The sequence below is a fragment of the Polypterus senegalus genome, chromosome 6 (assembly GCF_016835505.1).
Source record: "Polypterus senegalus isolate Bchr_013 chromosome 6, ASM1683550v1, whole genome shotgun sequence".
NCBI classification, from domain to species: Eukaryota; Metazoa; Chordata; class Cladistia; order Polypteriformes; family Polypteridae; genus Polypterus; species Polypterus senegalus.
The window spans coordinates 171,052,388-171,074,902 of record NC_053159.1 but is presented as its reverse complement, the minus strand read 5'-3'; the positions used below and the strand labels follow the sequence as shown (position 1 = coordinate 171,074,902).

Genomic DNA, 22,515 nt, shown 5'->3' with positions numbered 1-22,515 from the left:
CAGCTCTGCGGACAATTTCCTCAACCTCATGGCTTGGATTATGCTCAACTGTGGGACCTTCCTAATCAGTCCAGTCAACTGAATTGGCCACAGGTTGACTCCAAACAAGGTGTAGAAACATCTCAGTGATGACCAACGGGACGGAATACACCCGAGGAACACTGCATGTGTCAAAGCAAAGGGTCTGATGACTTTATTTTTAATAAATATCAAAAAGATTCCTAAAATACTGTTTTCAGTTTGTCATTATGGGGTATTGGGTGTTGCTTGATGGGTAAAAAATTAATTTAACGGATTTTTAGCACAAGGCTACAAGACAGACAGACAGATAATGTGAAAGACACTGTGATAGATGAAAGACACTATAGAATAAGATAGACAGACAGAAAGATAGATAGACAAAGCACTATATAACAGACAGACAGATAGCACTTTATTTGTCCCCGGGGGAAATTTGTTTTTTTACAGAAGCTCTTTAAATAAGTAAATACAGAAATAGATAGATAAATATACACACACACTATGATCTGATCATACACCAGAATAAGTTTAAAAAAAGGAAGAAAACTAAAGAAAAAGAAAAAAGTACAGACTGAGCAGTTGCAATCCCAGCCTCTGAGAGGCGTTATGGAGACGTATTGCTGTTGGTATAAAGGAGCCCCCATAGCATTTCTTGACCCACTTCTGCTGAATGTCATCAGTGTGTCACAGAGAGGATGTGCAGCATTGTTCATACTGGCACTCAGTTTTGTTTTAATTCCCTCCTTTGCTATGACCTCCAGGGGGTCCAGAGTGTGTCCTACATCTCAGCCTGCCCTTTTAGTTAGTTTGTCGATTCAGTGGGCCTCCCTTGAAGTGATGTTACCAGCTCAGGACACCCCAGTGCAGAAAAGTTGTGTGCGTGTGTATGTATATGTATGTGTATTTATGTATACGTATGGGCGGCACGGTGGCACATTGGGTATCACTGCTGCCTCGCAGTTAAGAGACCCGGGTTCGCTTCCTGGGTCCTCCCTGCATGGAGTTTGCATGTTCTTACCCGGGTTTCCTCCCACAGTCCAAAGACCTGAAGATTAGGTGCATTGGCGATTCTAAATTGCCCCTAGTGTGTGCTTGGTGTGTGGGTGTGTGCCCTGCCAGGGGTTTGTTTTCTGCCTTGCGCCTTGTGTTGACTGGGATTGGCTCCAGCAGACCTCCGTGACCCTGTAGTTAGGATATAGCGGGTTGGAGAATGGATGGATGTATATGCATGTATGTAATACTCAACACACACTTTAGTACCACGACAATATGGCCGGCCCCTACATAGGCCATGGTGTTTGTACTTTTGCTACAGCCCTGACAGAACTGCTTGTTTTTGAACTTACATTTATTAACAACAAGCACATTTGCTGCTAGCGCTGTTAGGCTGCCTATGTTTTTTTAATGCTTAATACTAAATATAATTGACCATTTCAAAAATAGCCTGTGTGTTTTTATTAAGTTAATGTTATTTTTATCAGTGCCTGAATTTCTTAATCATAACATAAAATGAGTTGTAGGGATAAATAATAATGAGATATGTTTGATAACAACAAAAGTTGCACACTTCTCGCTCGGTTTACTTTTTAAATTACACATAAAATGATTACAAGTTTCTGAAAATAAACGAAAATGTAATTTTTAAAATGCAGGAATAGTTGCTGCAAGCCATCTTTTCATATCTTAAGTACAGAGGCTCCTTTTTCATCCTCTGGATTTAGCACTAGAGCATTTCCATCAGCAATGGCCACATACAGTATAATAAGAGTAGAAATGCAATTGTGTTTTCTCTTCACACACAACAAATAAGACAAACAACATCATGTAGGGTGGTGGTGCCAGTCAGGAGGGTGGTCAGCCCTGACACCTGCAAAGCTTTAAGAAATGAATGCCATGTGTGGAATCGAGCAAACATTTCCTTTGTGAGACTGGCACATCTTTGCCATCATGTTAAAACACACTTTATTGTGTTGTGTTCTGTCCTGTTCTTTTCACTTCATCTTGTTGGAGCAGACTGTTCTCATTCTAAGTACAGGTTCGTAGCTGAAACACGATGTGCTACACAGATAAACACAAGCGACCACGAAATCCCAAATTACTGTGTGTATGCGAGGCCTCCATCCCCATCTCCACCCGGACATGATGTGGACACTGAAGATGCATTTTAATACCAGATGTAAATATAATCCTGCTAAACAACATACAGATTCAATCTATCTGTGCAGGGCTGGCACTTAGCGGTGGGTGTGCAACGTGTGAAACCGCATCCAAAAGTGTCCACCAGCAAACAAAGTTTGTATAATGCACGTTATGTGACAACAGGGACAATTCTACCATATTGGCAAACTAGGCACAGAGAACAGCCAAGATTTTGTTGGGTGGCATTTAGTCAACTCTAATAGATGTAGCCAGGGATGCGTCAAGGCTACGTGTGATATTTGGCATTGAATCCTTGATTTTCCTTGCACATCCTCCCCTCTCTCATCAATCTGACATCTATATGTGACTTGAATGACTCTCCAAAACAGTGAAAATAAAACACCAAATCTTCAATCTCCAATAATTGCTTTCAATATTTCATAGACTAGACTCAACATTTTCACTTTTGCCTAGGGCAGCAAATAACCAAAACCAGCACTATTTACTGAACTTGCTACCCCCACTTGGCCCCTCTACCGGTGTAAAGTATCGAGGTCCAGATGTTTCTAGAACTTGCTCCACATAGCATGTAGAATTTGATACCGAATTGTGCCCATTTGGATGTGATGTTCTGTATCCACGACAGCCTTCCCTTGTAATCCCCGAGACTTTCCTCAATACTTGTATCACAATCAAGAACATATACCTTCTGCTTATATGTGCATCTGATGCACATCTCACAGTTTGTGCAGTTTTCAGTGTTGGGCGATTGGCTCCATCATTGTTGTTATTATCAGTGAAATGTGTGTATTTCTCAATGAGAGAGGAATGACACTCACTCATAACTTCACCGAAAATTTCAACTGGTTTGTAGACCAGTACCATCTCTGGACTGGCTTACCCACAATGTAATGCAGTATCAGGAGGCTGAAAAACACACATTTGTTGCCTTCAATGACAACCTGCCAGCAACTGTGACAAGCAAATGGTTTACGGGGACTTTTCTGACACAGCTCAGCATAGCGGTTCATTTCAACAACTGTTTTCTCCAGCGGACTATCATCTCTCATCTTTAATTGTAAGTAGCCCAGATAATGATGATCAACAGACATCTTTAGACCAGGATTACCCATAAGTGGGCTACAAGGCAGTGCAGAATTGTCAGCAGTAGTATGACAACAACACAAAATAATAATAATAATAAATAATCCATTGCATTTCTCACTGCTCAAAGCACTACTACACACAGTGAGGACCCGGGACACAAACCCATCTCCTGATGTTATAAGGTAGTGGTGATGGCCAAATATGTCTTCATTCAGCTCATAGTATGATGGAAGAAGCTCTGATGTACACAGTATTTTACATACTGCAAGACAAAAACCTAGCAACTCCACTGACCAATGAGGAAAGACTGCCTACCAACGAAAACGTCTGATTACGATCACGTGATTTAAATGCTGTGACTGTGTGATTGAAATGGCAGGTGTTGTTCATTTGTGGAAAAAAAACAATGCTGTGTACGTGAAGCTCAGGAAAAATGAAATCAAGAGATTATTAATTATAGGGGCGACAGCATTTTCTCAATTTGTCGGAAACTTGAAAGCTGTGACATACTATGTTTTTCCATAGCTCGTGAGCCATGATCTCCTTTTTTCAAGGCTGTAACTACTTTACCACCTGAACAAACATCAGTGAAACTTGACAGGTCGGAGTCTACCAGACAGGTGTCAGTTTTACTGTCCCTGTCCGTGTCTGATGACCAATTCACATCGTCATTGCTATCACTTGATTTAAGCACTGGTTCAGTTTCAATTTGTTCTAAACTGGCTTTATGGCTTTTTGTTTGTCATTGTGCTTTTGGTTGAAGTCTCCGCCCCACTCATGAATATTGATGAGCTACAGTTACCACAGAGTGGCAGAAAGCATAGAAATAGTCATGATATTTTTTTTGAAGCATAATGATATTTCATCCACTAGATGGCAGTAGAATGCTGTTCCAAGAGTTATTCAGGTTAAAGATTATAAAGCAGATCATTACATGTCACCCTGACTCTGACTTGGGCTTAATTGTGTTTACATAGACTTTCGGGCCTGAAGTTGTTAATAAATAATACTTTGTCATGAAAACCAGGTATGGGCTGGCATTCTGGCCAACAGGACAAGGGGAAACCAATCGCATGGACTATTTGCTCCCTCAACACAATAGTCGGCAGTCCTCCTGGACTACATGGATACCCGCAAGGCAGGCTGGGAATTGCAGTCCCATTAAATAGCCTTGCTGTATTCCATGAGTGCCGGCAGGGGAAGTTGCGGGGACAGACCATCCCACTTTAAGGAATTTCTGCCTGACCTGGAAGTGCTTCCAACCTGTAGTGTGGTAACACCGGAAGGACTCTTGGGTCTGGCATAACGGGAGCGACTCGACCTCATCCAGGTGAGCCAGAGTCAGGAAGCAGAAGGAGAGGATTCATATTTATGCACTGTGGCTGGTGTTTGTGTAAGAGAGGTGTTGGAAGTGAATATACATCTTTTTTTTATTTGAACCCAGGTGTTGGTGTGTTGGAAGGCTCGGGGGCTCAGTGGTCACAAATTAAAAACCAGATACTAGTAAGATGGTACAGAAATAATGAAAAAAGAAAAACACTTAATACAAAATGGCAATATTACATACATTTTCTGTTCACTGGAATTGCTTATTGTAACAATTCTGTAGATATAGCCATGATGAAATGTCAATCGCCCTTTGTTTTGGGGAGCTACCCCATAAGGACAGGAACACAAAACCTCGAGAGGCATAACCTGGAAATGTTTAAGCCTCTGGGAACCAAAAGGTCTTCAGGGGACCAGGAACACACAGCTTTACTAGTCGAGCGGCCACCCTTCCTGTGCATTCAACATCACTCAGTCATTCCAAGTTCCATGCCAATGTGGAGTCTGTATATACAGTTTTCTCTCACATCCCAAAGACTTGCAGGTCAGGTTTAATTTGACCTCCTCTGAGTGTGCCCTGAGATGGACTGACTAACAGTCCAGGGCCCAATGCTGCCATGATAGGCTTAAAGCCCCCTTGTGATCCTTAACTGGTGTGACAGATAGAGAGCGCTATAGTCCTCTTGAACCCTCAGACTTGACTCCAGACACCAGATAAAAGTCCAAATGTTGACTTTATTAATACACAAAAGTGCACAAAGCACCCTCCTCTCCACAATACTCATTAATCACAATACTAATAATCAATAATAAACTCTCCACCACTCTCAGACGCGTTGCCACCCTTCCACCCAGCTCAGCATCTGGGATTTCCCATCATCCTTTTATAGCCCTTGACCCGAAAGAGTTTTGCTCCTTCTGTCCATGTGACTAGGAACACTTCCGGGTCAGATAAAAAAAGTCCTTTTTCTTCACCCCGGAAGCACGTCATTCCTCTTGTCCACGTGACTCTGACATACTTCCGGGGCGTAGGGCTAATATTCTTTGCTCTTCCCTGCAGCTCCATCTAGTGGCCCCTGTGGTATCCAGCAGGGCTGAGGATGAAAACTCCATTGTCCATAATTCCCTGCTGGTATTCGGGGCACCTCAATGCTGCAGGGAGGGCTCCACCTGGCAGTCTGGGGGTATTGGCCGGGATGACTGGCCGGCCATAGACCACACTGATTAACTCATTTAGAAAATGGACCGGCAAAACAGTCCTGGGCCAAATACTGCCATGATAGGCTCAAAGCCCCCCGTGACCCTTAACTGGTTAACTTGTTTAGAAAATGGACCAGCTAACAGTCCAGGGCCCAATGCTGCCATGATAGGCTCAAAGCCCCCCGTGACCCTTAACTGGTTAAACTCATTTAGTAAATGGAAACCCCCCACAAACTACATTTCCTTACATCTTACCTTGTGCATCCTGAAGTAAACCTGCAAAAAGGCAACGAGTGATGGAAAGCAGAAGCGAAAGGGTAAATTCAACAGGGTGGACGGCAATACATTTCAACTCTTGAACCTGCATTTGCATTACAATATGGTTAATTACCTGTACAGATTTGTGCTGGTAATGGATCTGGGTGACTGTGCTGTGCGAAGATGCAATTTCTTGGCTCTCAAATTGTTTCTTCACGCTGGCGAGCCCTCCAGGCAAAGACCGGGCTTCCGTCTCTTCCACAGCCTAATGAAGCGGGGAAAAGAACATTAGCTGTCGTCCCTTCAGATGCAAAGAAACGCATAGGATGGCCTTAATAATACATTTCTGACTCTCGTCTTTTGGTAACACTCCATCCTGTTAGGCAAGAAGTTTAACAAGTCAAAACAGCAACCGCGTCTCGCTGCTTTGGGCAAATATATATGAGCCGAGCGTTCAGCAGGCTTGCACTTGTAGAGACAAATGGCTGTGACATTTCAGCCACCCATGTCAGAAGTCTGCTATCTATTCTCCAAGCAGGCCGGTGACGGAAGTAAAGGTGATTTACGAGCTGCAGTGCCCATGTTTAACCTGTAGGGGGCACACAAAGCATGCAATGGCCTAAGCAACTTCCCTGCCCCTCTGATGACTCACATATTCTTCCCTTTAAAAATCATGACAACTCTCACCTTAGTAATATTATGTGGAATTAAAAACGAGGATCCTATTGTGCTATTCAAAGAAGTAGAGACCCTCCCATATCATCACCTCCACCTCCATTAATAAACAGTGGACAGGATAGAAGTCAGCCTTCAGGCACAGACAGATAAAGACATTCAGAGAGCCAGCCTGTCGTCTCATTGGACGCTCGTCTCTGTTTCGACTGTACGACTGAGTGTGTGCGTTTAATAATTATGGGGTAGCACTGTGTCTTTGGGGTAATAAAGACAATAAAATAACCGACAACCGAAAAATCATTTTGCGTCACGATTTACTATAAACATCCTGGCATCTTACTGCAACTCACAAATCAATGCATTAGCAGGTTGCTTTGCAGGTTACTTATCTATTCCCAGGAAACCAAATCTGCAAAATGCGCTGGCCAAGAAGGGTCTTATACCTGCTATCCAGACTTCTTGTACCCTTGTTAATAATAAATAATAATACATTTTATTTCTATAGCGCATTTCCCATGCTCAAAGCACTTACAGAATATAAGAAAGAATGGCAGGGTATACAGTATATAGCATTGTACAAACCAAATAAATAAATAAATAAAGAAGATTATGACAGTAAATTCAGAGAACGCCTAACAGACAACATAATTGATGGTCTCGCACACACATACGGGTTACATGAGCATCTTGACAGAGAGGTAAATTGAGAGAAAGTGATTGAAGTCAAGTAGAGCTAACAGCCTTCCTGAACAGATGAGTTTTGAGTTGTTTTTTATAATAATTCATGGAGTCAGCTGATCTGATTAATTTCGGTAGGTCATTCCAGAGTCTGGGCGCCATACAGCTGAAGGCCCTGCTGTCACCCATGGAGTGTAGATTAGTGTGGGGCACAACAAGATTACCAGAATCAGAGGACCTTAGTGAGCGGGCAGGCACATAGTGATGGAGAAGGTCACTGATGTAGTTTGGCGTGAGGTTATTTAAGACTTTGTAGGTTATTAGTAGGATTTTATATTCGATTCTGTAAGACTCAGGGAGCCAGTGAAGATGGAGCAGGATGGGTGTGATGTGCTCGCTGCTGCTGGTCTGTGTTAGGACTCTTGCAGCCGAGTTTTGAATAAGCTGGAGCTGTGATATAAGATTAGAAGGGACACCTGACAGTAGGGAATTACAATAATCAATGTGGGATGTGATAAAAGCAGGACAAGTTTCTCAGCATTAGAAAAGGAGAGGAAGGAGCGAACACGGGATATGTTACGGAGGTGAAAGTAAGAAAGTTTCTTAATGTGATTTATGTGGGCAGAATAAGAGAGGGAGGAATCAAAAATGACACCAAGATTCTTTGCAGTAGAGGCAGGTCTGATGAGATCATCGCCAACATGGACTGGGAAGGAGCTCATTTTTTGCATTTTAGTCCCAATTTGCAGGAGTTCAGTGCAGGAAGGACTCTGAGACAAAGAGTGTTGTTACATTTCATGGGGAGCCAAAGCAGGCCTAACATAAAACACTAGAAGTGTCCGAGATGCCCAATACGTTTAACTCTTAAACACTCGCCTCCTGGTTTATGTGTCATATCCATGGATTTCTAACATTACTTCACAGTTTAGGAACCAGGAATAGAAATGATTTTTGTTTGCAAGGGGCTTAGCAGCAGCATCTCAAATGCGTCACTGGTGTTTGCGGAGCTCGGGGCATCACAATGGCCTCACCCTCTGAAGATTTCACTGTTGGTGTGCCATTCTGTGCAGATGAGCTCCACTTGTCCTCTGCTTCGGGTCTCATGCTTTTTATATGAACGTTACATGAAGACACTCAGTGATGTAAGTATTTGGACCAAATTGAGCTCAGGTGCATCCTGTTTGCCTTAATTCTCCTTGATATGATTGGAGTCCACCTCTGCCAAACTATACTAATGTCTACCTGTGTATGTAGCTTGTGATGGACAGCCAGTGCCCTTGCCCAGTTGGGGGACTGTCATAGCGGAAGGACTGAGAGAGCAGATACTGTATACACAGGGCACTGCCTCCCCCAGAGCACTAAATGGCAGCTCACACCGGGTTGCAGCAGCAGCACCTGGCATTCCTGCAGAGTTCCCTTGGATTTGGAGTTTGGCACAGCCCTGCTGGATTCCTAGAGGAACTACTTTAGGTTTTCCCCACATCCAGGAGTGATGCCAGACCTCCCTAACCAGCCCCCTGGAGTAGCCCCAGGTGCAGCACTTCACTCGAAGAGCCATAGTCAGGAGGTTGGAGGACAGACCTTACCAGGAAGGAGTGTAGGAGGCTGCGACAGGGAAAGAGAAGCCAAGGAAGAGAAAGGGCTTTGTGCTTTATTACCGTGCTGATTGTGCTTCTGTACTGTATATGGGGTGGGTGGGAAACTGGGAAAGCATCTGTTGTGTCGGGTATTTGGGGAGTTGGTGTGCCCCCTGGTGGCCACAAGGTCCACAATTCACACTGCATGTCAGGAGTAATCTATTATTTTGTGTGTGTGTTATGTAACTGTGGCTTGGAAGTAACTCCATGTAGAAAGGCCTAGCAGTTATGCCAAGAAAGAGATTCATTACAGTTCAGCTTTCATTTTTACAATTCTTAACAGCTTGTACTTTCTGCCCATTTGCAAGTTCAGTCTGTAGTTGTTTTCTAGACCTGTTTATGAAACAAGAATGTGTTTCTACTTGCATTATTTATACTTGCTTTAAAGGGCAGAATAGGCTTCTTATCATGTATACAACCAACTGTTACTTAACAAGTTTTGAGACCACTTTTGGCCTTTGGTGGTCTCATATGTGTAGTAATAACGGGCTCTATTCTGCCTAATATACTGAATATCAATCTGTTGATTCTCTAACATTTATTTCACAGCAGTATTTAGTGAGCTTTGTACTCCTATAACCTGCTTATGAAATATTCTTTTACTAGGAAACATGTGGATATCCAGTCCTCCTAATATCAAGGGTTCCAGCCACAGTGATTCACGAGTACCAGGAGATGACCACACTGCCAGGCCCGGATACTCAGTGGATCTCGGAGCTGTCATTTTTCTTCTTCCTATTGCATAATTGGCTTCTGTAATCTGCCCCATGCTCAGCAGATGTCACTGCTCTTCTTTTTCTTTCTGCTATGTCATCAATCAGTTTGCCTGTACAGCTTGTTGTAAGAATGATGTGAAATTTGACAAGTTTGGTCAGGTAGCCACATATTTTGCTTCATTGACTAAGACCAAGATCAAGGCTCTGACCCCAGTGGTTTGCTGGTAATCATGCAACAGATGGGCACAGCACTTTATATATACAGTAGAGATGTACCATATATATTTTACTATTCTGTTCCTTTGCTTGCTTTTTATTATACATTGTTGGTTTTTTTTTCCATTATGATGCTCCATCTGACTGTGAAAAACTATTTCTTCAGCTCTGCCAGGAGAATACAGATAAAACTTTGCTCCAAACATTTTTTTCTAGAACTGGTTTACTGTGCCATAACAATATTATCTTACAAAAGGTGTTACCACACACTGGCATTTTCAGATCCCACAACCACTGGTCCCCAAACACGCTGGGGCGCCACAGCTGCTGACCTGCTTTACCCTGAGACTTTTGAAATGCAGCCTTCCATTACATTTCACCACCAAACATCTGTAGGTTTCTGATAACATCTGGACTGACAGCACCTCAGCTAACAGCTGCGCTCAGTTCTTCCCACGTTTATTTTACATCTTCCATTCTTTAATACAAATTAAATATAACATTTCTATTTGCACCCTGACTGGTGTTTTTTGTTGTTGTTGTGGCCACTTTGTCACCACTGTGGCTTTGAAGCAGAACTGTAAACTCAATGTCACATTACATGACTTCAAGTCGCAGGGGATGTCAAAAACGTGACTACTGTAGTTGCCAGTCTTGCCACCCGATGTCCGTTTATGTGACTCAAAATCACAAGTTATGACAGATTAAGGTCTGTCACATTACATGGCGTTTTCAATTATTTTAATCCATCGTCTTCATTCACATAATCTTGCCAAGTCAGAGACAGTCGTAGTACACTCTTCTAATTGAGTGTCTCAGTCCAACTAATCTGTGACAAAAAAATCAAACAGTCTGATTTTGTCATAAGGGGGCTCCTGTGTGCGATTCTTTAATACAAACTAAGTATGAAATTATTATATTATTAGTCCTGCCTTTTGTTTGTTTTTGTTGTTGTGGTCACTTTGTCACCACTGTGGCTTTGAAGCAGAACTGTAAAGTCAAGGTCACATTACACAACTCCTAGTAGTAGTGGCTATCACAATTGATGACTTTAGCTTCTGATCTCAACACCCGAGTATGTCAGACTACACAACTAAATATTGCTGGGTATGTCAGATTAATGTCCCGTCACTTGTCCCGTGATTTCCAGCCATTGACATCATTTACACCAACTTAGCAGGTCAGAAGCAGTTGCCGCTCTGTCCTGTGATTTAGCAACACATCTGCGACTCGTTCCAACAAAAATCAAACAGTCTGATCTTGTCATAAGTCGTAGGGGCTCTGTGTGTCACTCTTGAAAATGAACTAAGAATAAATTATTTGAGTCCTCTCTGGTGTCCTGTTTTTGTTGCTATTGTGGTCACCACTGTGGCTTTAAGGAAGAAGTGCAAAGCCAATGTCTTGTTACACTGCTTCTAGTCCTAATGTCCTTAATGTGACATCCTCTAGTGGCGAGATCAGCGACTACAGTTGTCAAGTTTGACACCCTCTCTGACAAGGGGTCATGCCCGGCATTGAACCTGGACCACTTAGAGAGCTAACATTCCCCACCTGCCTTTTGAATTCTTGGTCTTTGATTCACTAAGGCCAGAGATACAATCATGAGATGGTAAGTTACACAGCTGCCAGAGCTTCCTAGGACAGTCCAAAGAGGACAGATAGCACACAACTGGGAACACAACTCCAAATTTAAAGACTTTTTGTTTTTTTGAACCATCAGATACCTTTAACAATCACATTTGAAAGATGAATAATGGAAGATAATGGAGGTCTAGCCATAAGTTTAAGCCTAAGGGAAATACGAGGCGAGACACAAAAATAACCAGATTGGTAAAAAAAAAAAATAAATAAATACATTTATTAATGAATTACTGCATTCTAAATATTGTCCCCTTCTATATACTCCCCCTCCCGATATCTACACCGCTCCATATGTATCTTCCATTGATTGAAACAGTGTTAGAAGTCTTCGTGCTTGAGGCATTTCAAGAGGCTTGACGTTTCTGTCTTCCCTTCATCCATTGAAGAAAAATACACTCACCTAAAGGATTATTAGGAACACCATACTAATACGGTGTTTGACCCCCTTTCGCCTTCAGAACTGCCTTAATTCTACGTGGCATTGATTCAACAAGGTGCTGAAAGCATTCTTTAGAAATGTTGGCCCATATTGATAGGATAGCATCTTGCAGTTGATGGAGATTTGTGGGATGCACATCCAGGGCACGAAGCTCCCGTTCCACCACATCCCAAAGATGCTCTATTGGGTTGAGATCTGGTGACTGTGGGGGCCATTTTAGTACAGTGAACTCATTGTCATGTTCAAGAAACCAATTTGAAATGATTCGAGCTTTGTGACATGGTGCATTATCCTGCTGGAAGTAGCCATCAGAGGATGGGTACATGGTGGTCATGAAGGGATGGACATGGTCAGAAACAAAGCTCAGGTAGCCCGTGACATTTAAACAATGCCCAATTGGCACTAAGGGGCCTAAAGTGTGCCAAGAAAACATCCCCCACACCATTAAACCACCACCACCAGCCTGCACAGTGGTAACAAGGCATGATGGATCCACGTTCTCATTCTGTTTATGCCAAATTCTGACTCTACCATTTGAATGTCTCAACAGAAATCCAGACTCCAGGCAACATTTTTCCAGTCTTCAACTGTCCAATTTTGGTGAGCTCGTGCAAATTGTAGCCTCTTTTTCCTATTTGTAGTGGAGATGAGTGGTACCCAGTGGGGTCTTCTGCTGTTGTAGCCCATCTGCTTCAAGGTTGTGTGTGTTGTGGCTTCACAAATGCTTTGCTGCATACCTCGGTTGTAACGAGTGGTTATTTCAGTCAAAGTTGCTCTTCTTCAGCTTGAATCAGTCGTCCCATTCTCCTCTGACCTCTAGCATCAACAAGGCATTTTCGCCCACAGGACTGCCGCACCATTCTGACATTCAGTTTGGAGTTCAGGAGATTGTCTTGACCAGGACCACACCCCTAAATGCATTGAAGCAACTGCCATGTGATTGGTTGATTAGATAATTGCATTAATGAGAAATTGAACAGGTGTTCCTAATAATCCTTTAGTTGATTGTATGTTCCTTTCAGGTCACTTTTCATTTTCAGGAACAATTAAAAATCACAGGGAGCTAAATCGGGCGAATAGGGAGGATGATCGAGGACAGGAATGTTTTTGTCAGTCAAAAACTGCTTTTCGGAAAAAGCATCGTGCAAGGGAGTGTTGTCTTTGTGAACCACCCACCACCCTTTGACCTGGTTGGTGAACATCTTCCACTTTTTCTTCTCTTTCCTTGAAACGTCTGAGCCACTCAAAAACTTGTGTGAGACAAACTGTTATTACCGTACACTGTTTTTTATCATTTCTGTGGCCGTTTTGTTCAATTTCGCGAGAAATTTGATTTTGATTCACTGGTCAATTTTTTTCATCCGATATTGTTGTGGCAACTCGTGTAGCGATTGTTGTGCAAATACTGACTGGGCTCTTCACAGGATATACCCAGCCGGTCGACGGTTTGAGGGGTCGTGCAGGAGGGGATTTAGTTCTATGATTCACATTCGCCCCACCTCCAGGAAAGCCCCAAGCCCAGTCTGGTTATTTTTGTGTCTCACCTCGTAAGTCAAGGCCATCAAGAAGCACTGGATGCAAGTAGGAAACAGCTCAGGATAGGGCAGTGCCATTCCATGGCGGACCCCGTTCACGCACACACCTAACACCGTCATTCATGAAGGGCCACCTAATCTAACTGTTACGACCCCACTCTAGATCTTCTTGTTAAACTCAGCTTGTCTTCTTTAATTTGGTGCAGATGACGTAACTGCATCCTGCCCTAATTACCCACCTACAGGGTGGTCCAGTTCCAGATCGTCTGCATGACTTTGATTTATATGGAGACGATTCCAGTTCGGCGCAAAGACGATTCTTCATGTCGTCAGTTCGCACACTTCTCGATGGTCGAGGGATTTTTCGGGTGATTTTCTATGTAAAAAACTTAAGTTATAGCGTAATGAAAATTGCATAATTAGATCAGGACCACCTTATATTGAGTTGCCCACTGGGGGTGTAGGTTATAAAAAGAAGCTTGTTGGGGTTTTAGGGTAGAGAGAGAGTGTGAGAGGAGAAGGGTTTGGAGAGTTAGGGTCAATTGGCCTGGCTTTGAGTTTTATTTTTCTTTTTTCTGTTGTAAGCTAACCATCTATGTCAGCGTTTCTCAACCTTTAAGTATTTTTGACCCGAGTTTTCATAACAGTTTTAATCGTGCCCCCCTAACGTTGTTTGGAAAGGAGCCCACTACTACCAATTTGTTCTTTTTAATTAATGTTATATCATAGATGCATATTTTATTATACCTACTTAACTTTTATCGACATTTATCTGACTATATATTTATTTTTCTAGTATCAGAATGTAGTTTAAGTTAATTTATTTTGGTTTCAATAGAATTATTTTTCATATTTTTGATTCTTCTTTTCACATCTTCCACAGGTTGAGAACCACTGATCTGTGTGATAAACGGGGACAGCGTGTATCTAGCTGTGCAAACTTTATTTAGCTAGATCGCTAAGTCAGTGTTGCCCTCCTGCCTTGTTTCTGTTCTGTGCGTAACTTTCTCCCTATTTTGTGAGGTTTTTACTTTTTGACAATAAATGGAGTCTGTTTCTATTTATTCCTGTGTTTGTTCTCCCTCTCTCACTTGTGTGTGTCCTATTTATATAAACCTAGGCCTTTTGGTAGGCCGTAACGCTAAACACACATGTTTTTGGGGAGCTGAATTGGAGGACGTGCAAACTCTACCCAGACATGAGATCCATGAAGTGTCAGCACTTGCCATGGCATCCAAGAAACAAGCAGATTAAACTGCAGTATCTTCATCGCTCTCTGAATTGTTGTCAAAGTGTGCTGGGATTGTTGGGCACCATGAAAGGCACTGCTATTGGAGGGATGATTTCACCAGAAGCTCTTCTTTCAACAACTGCCCACACACCATAACATGAATGTGAACACTGGTGTTGTCCACTGTTATTTTAAGGACAGGTCATTCATCATGTATTTACTATGAATGAAGGCAAAGAACGTTAAAAGAGTGTCCACTTGGTGTCTGTGCAAGCAGGCAATGAACCTCCGCTAACAAAACGGATTCTGCCAGCTTGAAACTCCCACTCGGCTCAGCCTCAGCCAGGGAACGAGACACCTCAAGAGTTGTATTCCTGTAGCCAGCAGCGTGCCATTCCCTATTTGCTTGTTCTTTTTGCTCCTAATCATTTAACTCCTACTGCGGATTAGCAGAGATATCACTCCGGCACAGCTGGGAAATGCATTAAGCGAGATAACAAGCCATAGCCTTCTTCTTGTTTCAGTATGCGTGTAAGCCATTTTATGACTGAACACACACACACACACACACACACACACACACACACACCCACACCCACCACCACCACTGCCAGCCACTTCATTAACTGGAGGAATTGGGAAGTTTATTTTTAACAACAAGTCAAGTGATCTTACCGTGGAGGAGGCACCGGCAAGCTCCTTCTTGGAGACAGCTGCTTGATACATGGCCAGCCTTTCCTTCAGCGAGATGGTCTCCTGGTGATCCAACGGGACACTGCTATTACTTTGAGCAGCGTCCTCTGGAATTCCAGTTCCAGATTCTTCAGTGCTGCCAGCAGCTAGGAAAAGACACAGAGTTTCAAAGAATGAATAACGAACATGCTGAGTAAAGAAAGCTATAAAGACAAAAAGAGACAGCACATTCATCACCACTTTCACATACAATCACACCCCATCACCATCCTGAAAAGAAAATCAATCAATCTTGCTTCGTCTTTGGTGGTGGTCAGAGGTTCTACAAGCCATTTACTGCCGCTGGCCTCCACAGCCCCCAGCTGAGCCCCTCGGATGAAGATTTTTCAGATTAGGACTGACAGGAGGCAGGCAATGGATTTGTTCTCGATGTCTTTAAAAGTCTTGCCCAGCACCTTACTTTAGGAGTAGTGACTTCATCTTTGTAGGTTAGACCACCATACTGACTCCCAACAAGTTTGGACCTTCAGGGGCACTCGTAGTCCCATTAGCTGAAAACCCAGATGGATGATCTCCATTAAACTAAGGACAGGACTTCTAAAACCCCCAGGGGGGATTTGGGGGTGTCATATTAAAGAGGGAGGATACTAACGTGTTTTTATATTTGTAATGAACTTTCCAGAGATCTGATTTCATTTTGACATTAAAGAGCCTTTTTCTACTCGGCAGTGACAAAAAAGGCAAATTAAATCCATTGTGATTGTGTTTTGTATAAAAATAAAAAAATGAAAACGTCAATGAGGTGATAGATAAATAGAAAAGGCACCATATGACACAGACAGACAGGAAAGGCACTATATGACAGACAGAGAGACTGACAGATAGTAAAGGTACTATATGATTCAGACAGACAGAGAGATAGATAGGAAAGGCACTATATGACAGACAGACAGACATGATAGATGGATCTATAGACAGACAGACAGACCACCACCAATGTGTGGTATGTACTGTGATGAGGTGATGGCAGCCATCCTTGCACCAGTACTCACCACACATCATCTATTAGGTGGTGAAGGGGTGAGAGAGACAGCTAGCCAATAAGGATCAGAGGAATTGATTGGGGGGCCACAATGGACAAGGTCTGCACATTGAGATACATCCTACTCTTTTCAAAGGATGCCCAGGGATCTTTTATGACTGCAGTGAGTCAGGACCTCGGTTTTATGTCTCATCTGAAGGACGTCACCAATTTTTACAGTCCCTGCTTCTGCACTGAGGCTTTGAGATCCACACACAGATTAGAGTTTGTGCCCTCTGCTGGCCTCACCAACACCTCTCCCACCTGCAACCCAGGCTTTTCCAGGTTGGTCTCCCATCCGAGTATTAGCTGGACTCTAACATGCTTAGCTTCAGGTGGGTGACGTCCTCTGAAGTGCAGGTGGTGTGGCTGCCTGTGCACATACTGTATACAGAACAATATCTACATGATCACACACTAAGATACTGTATGCACATGCATGCCCATCTACTGTCCTGTACTTTTTTAACTGAAAAAAACTGTGCACTGTTTAAATTGAAATATGCCATTGTTTGCTATGTAAAGCACCTTGTAAGTGTGGTTTCTATGATTATGAAAGAACAGACTGACTGAATCACCTATATACACATGCTATATAAAGTGCAGTATGTACTAATCTAGAACTCTGCTTAACAAAAGAATTTCTATTCCCTCATTTATAATTTACAAATTTGGGTATTGGCATAGTGTGTACATTAACTATAAATAGTAAAGTATATAAAAGTATGCATATACCGGGAGTACACACCGTACATTGTATAGCATTTATTGAACAGGCAGGTGAAGTGACTTGCTCAGGGTCACACACACTGTCAATAAGCAGGATTTGAAGCCACACCTTAGGGTTTAAAGTCTTAACCACGATGCCACACTGTCTACCCATCAACCCACAGTACAATATCCACGTGTACACATACAGTAAGTGCCTGTCACTTTACAATTAAACAGCCGCACATAAGAGTGTAGCCCAATAGGACAGACACCATCTCCATACAGTCACCATCCCCTTAGGGTCCTCGGTCTGTACACTCTCACACTCAGAGACCAAATGAAGGCAAAGGTCAGAAGCTCTTAGAAAGCAACAAAAAGGAAACAACAAAAGTGTCTGCCGTTGTGCTTGATTTAGCAGGGTCACAGAAAGAAAGAGAGCGATTCCTGGGTAGTGGAACTGCACCATTTCTCTAATGAAGTTTAGGCCTACAATTCAAATACCTAACGGCTGATCCACTTAACTTTGTTAAAGGGAAATCATCTTTAAATACAGAAGAAAGTGGGCCATGCACTCATTTCATATTCACCGAAATCAAACATGTAAGTCTACAAATATGGTGCTTTTATTCTTTTTTCTACTGAAAATCCTCATTTTAATGTTGGACTGGTTGTTATACGGTGTAGGAGACTAAATTAAACACTCTATAATAAGGCTAATGTTAAAAATTGCACACATTTCCCTATTTTTTTTTATTTTTTTATTAGAGCCTACATTCAGGGCTGCCTATTGTTGTGCCTAAATGGGACCTCCGCTCTTCTGTCTTATTTATACTCGACAAGTTGAGGACAATTAATCAAGTGAGGGATTATTACACTCATCATGTGATTCAGAGGAAATCAAAATTAGTCTCGGAAGTAGTTTTATTAAAATAGAAACAGTAGCAAAAGAAGCACAAGCCGGCTTTATTCGGATGAAAAATGACAAGAAGGCCTTTTTGTTTTCCATGAAATGCCACACTCACTAGATAATTAGCTCCAAACACATTCAAGACTTCTGTGTCTTCTCTCCACTTGGGATCACAGATGGACATCCTGTGCTGTAAGTGTAACTTCAGATTGTTGAGCTAGAGGGCAGTTGAAGTCATATAACACTCGGGATTCCACTGCAGTCTTGGGGTCACAGGTCAGATCTCCCAAAAATCTAAATACAGATCGGGACAAATCTAAATTGGTCCAGCATGACAGGATGTGACTGTCGTCCTCTCCAAGGTTGGAGCCGTCTGAGAGGCTCAGGCCATGCGACCTTAAACTTTATTTAGGAAATGGAAGGATGGCTGCATCTTCAAAACGTGTGGTCTTCTAATTTCACTGTACAGTAAAACCTTGGATTGCGTGTAACTTGGTCTGTGAGTGTTGTGCATTACGAGCAAAAATTTTTAATAAATTTTAACTTGATAAACAAGCGAGGTCTTGCAATACAAGTAGTACGTATACACTGCAGAGTGTCTGCAGAGCGTCACGCGATCACAACTCAGCTGATGGTGGTTCTCTCTCTCGCTGCGGGATTGTGGGTAATTGTCTCCCATGCTCGGTCTCAGTCAGCGTGCCTCGCTCATATAGTCAACATCTGTACGAGCGTATACTGTTTACTACAGCATTGTGACCACGTGTGTGTGTGCGTAAAGCATATTTTAATTTTGTGCCCAAGTGTAGTGACTGTTTTTTAGTAACTGTACCGCAACAAAAAAATTTTGTAGAAAAGCACCACCAGAATTAGGCTGTAGCAGCACGAGCGATGACTCTGTTTAACGAAAATGCAATGTCACATTTCTGCGAAATCCTCAAAAGGAAGCTAAAGCAGCTGTCATTGGATTAGTTCCTTGTTAAAGTCACAAAAAAAGAAAAAGATTCCAGTGAGCCAACAGATAGCAGGGATTCCTTTAGTTAGAGTGAAAGTCGTCCTACACAATAACCCTCCTCTCTCTCGTTTCCCTCATACCAGCCACGATTCTTTTCAAAGCTATAGTGCAAGTTAATTTGTTTAATATATTTTTACTTTATATTTTGTATTAATCATTTTTATATGAATAGTTTTGGGTTGTGGAACAAATCATCTGAGTTTCCATTATTTCTTATGGCGAAATTCACTTTGATATACGAGTGCTTTGGATTACAAGCGCGTTTCTGGAACAAACTATGCTCATAAACCAAGGCACCACTGTATTGCCTGTTTGCATTGACTCATCTTCTTCAGCCATTCTGTGATATGATGAACCGTTTTGTGTAATTCTTAGTGGCAGATCTCAGAATGAAAGGCACTTTATCAAAAGAGACTGAAGGAATGGCCCACCTGGACAACAGGAGGGGGAATCATGTGCAAATGCTAATTATAGCATTAGATAATTATAGCATTAGATTGGCATTTAAGACAGTAAACCTCCTCTATGCTTATCACCAGACTCGGAGACCTGCATCTGAACACTGCACTGTACAACAGAGTTTTTAACAACCCCAGACAGTTCAAGTGGGTGGCCACACTTCATCTTCCCTAACCCTCAACACAGGGGCTCCACAGGGCTGTGTTCTGAGTCTTCTGCTGTACTCCCTTCTACATACATGACGACATGGATGCTGAAAACTCTAACATCAATGTCAAGTTTGCCGATGACACCACTGGGGTGGATCTGAGCAGGCCTACTTGAATGAAGTGCAGAGTTTGTCACACTGGTGTCAGGACAAGTCTTCTCCTGAATGTTTTTATTTTTCATTTTTCCAAAAAATATGTTCCATCATTTCTGATAATATTGTTCTCATCATTAACTGGAATACATTTAAATGAAATTACATAGTATGTTTCCATGCATGTTATTATGTTCTCCGATATTCCTTGTACTTTGTGGGTGTATCCCCAAGAGGCGGGGCCTACTGTCCATCACAGGTAAGGGACCGCCCTCCTCAAGTGGGAATGGAAGTCCAGTGTGATTAATTTGAATATGCTCTGGTGCTGGCACTCCTGAAAGTATTGTTCCCTTTGTGATTTCTGATTTGTTCATCTTTTAGCCGCTATTGCTCAGAAATGGGGATATTCCTATAGATGGTGTTTTTGACTTTGTTTGCTAGGATTGCCTTTGGAAACTCCTTTTTCTACTTGTTTGAATCTTTTATTGTATTTGTCCTTTTCATTCTGTCACAGTGTTAGGTGCTTTTGCCTCAAATTCTTTGAAAAACAATTTCCGGTGATTATATGATTATTCCGAGGGTCATTTTATGTTTTGTGATTATAATAAAGATTATTTATTTATTTGCATTTATATATATATATATATATATATATATATATATATATATATATATATATATATATATATATACACACACACTCACCTAAAGGATTATTAGGAACACCTGTTCAATTTCTCATTAATGCAATTATCTAATCAACCAATCACATGGCAGTTGCTTCAATACATTTAGGGGTGTGGTCCTGGTCAAGACAATCTCCTGAACTCCAAACTGAATGTCAGAATGGGAAAGATAGGTGATTTAAGGAAGTTTGAGCGTGGCATGGTTGTTGGTGCCAGACGGGCCGGTCTGAGTATTTCACAATCTGCTCAGTTACTGGGATTTTCACGCACAACCATTTCTAGGGTTTACAAAGAAGCATTTGTGAAGCCACAACATGCACAACCTTGAGGCGGATGGGCTACAACAGCAGAAGACCCCACCGGGTACCACTCATCTCCACTACAAATAGGAAAAAGAGGCTACAATTTGCACAAGCTCACCAATATTGGACAGTAGAAGACTGGAAAAAATGTTGCCTGGTCTGATGAGTCTCGATTTCTGTTGAGACATTCAAATGGTAGAGTCAGAATTTGGCGTAAACAGAATGAGAACATGGATCCATCATGCCTTGTTACCACTGTGCAGGATGGTGGTGGTGGTGTAATGGTGTGGGGGATGTTTTCTTGGCACACTTTAGGCCCCTTAGTGCCAATTGGGCATTGTTTAAATGCCACGGGCTACCTGAGCATTGTTTCTGACCATGTCCATCCCTTCATGACCACCATGTACCCATCCTCTGATGGCTACTTCCAGCAGGATAATGCACCATGTCACAAAGCTCGAATCATTTCAAATTGGTTTCTTGAACATGACAATGAGTTCACTGTACTAAAATGGCCCCACAGTCACCAGATCTCAACCCAATAAAGCATCTTTGGGATGTGGTGGAACGGAGCTTCGTGCCCTGGATGTGCATCCCACAAATCTCCATCAACTGCAAGATGCTATCCTATCAATATGGGCCAACATTTCTAAAGAATGCTTTCAGCACCTTGTTGAATCAATGCCACGTAGAATTAAGGCAGTTCTGAAGGCGAAAGGGGGTCAAACACCGTATTAGTATGGTGTTCCTAATAATCTTTTAGGTGAGTGTGTGTGTATATATATATATATATATATATATATATATATATACACATACATACATACATACATATTACATATATAATTTAATATTATTTCCATCACGCTATTTTGTTTTCTTCATGAGACACTTTGTTTGATTGTTGCTATACAGCTACTATCTACCTTGTCAGAGATCATGAACCAAGTGATTTTAGGGGTCATGAGGCATTAAGTTTACTATCTGCAGTCAACTCCTCATCCAGTTTTATGGATTCCTAAAAGAAATACCAAGTTTGTTTTCTATTCTTGTTTATTTAAGCTTAAAAATATTCTGACCCATTTTTTGACTATGAGTTTTGGCTTAGGTTTTATCACTAGACTCCCTTTTTGGTCTCCTGGTTTCCGCACTTTTGCTTCGGTATATACCTACCATTTGTCTCCTTTCATTTTTTCTACCACAACACAATCAATAAATCCTCTTTTAGAAAGATTTCTTCTGCTCTTGTTCTTTAGAAGCCAGGGGTTAACAGTGATCCTCTCTCTTGTGGGGTATTTTAAGTGTGTTTTGGGACTTTACAGAATACATTTCTAAAGTGATTTTTTGCCCATTGTATGCCAAATCCAGCCATTCAAGTAGAAGGTAGTCTGCCTTTTGATGCACCTTCTCTGGACAGGCTGGTGGGACTCTGCCCTGCTTTTAATTGTTTTTTTAAAGGCCTCCCATCACCTTCAAAAGTTGTTAGATTAAATCACATCATCATCTGAGGGCTCTTCAGGTACAAAGTGACTAATAATTTTAAA

The 22,515-nt window shown here is 42.0% G+C and overlaps 1 protein-coding gene across 1 annotated transcript in view; it reads right to left on the bottom strand.

The window, feature by feature from the left end:
* xirp2b (xin actin binding repeat containing 2b) overlaps positions 1-15,545 on the bottom strand; it is a 38,036-nt gene extending 22,491 nt beyond the window's left edge. The window contains exons 1-4 of the mRNA XM_039755094.1: positions 15,495-15,545; positions 6,185-6,316; positions 6,049-6,069; positions 3,062-3,230 (exon numbers count right to left, since the gene is read on the bottom strand). Coding sequence (XP_039611028.1) covers positions 3,062-3,230; positions 6,049-6,069; positions 6,185-6,316; positions 15,495-15,545 — 373 coding nt within the window. The remainder of the gene's footprint in view (positions 1-3,061; positions 3,231-6,048; positions 6,070-6,184; positions 6,317-15,494) is intronic.
* Between the last annotated feature and the right edge of the window lie 6,970 nt (positions 15,546-22,515).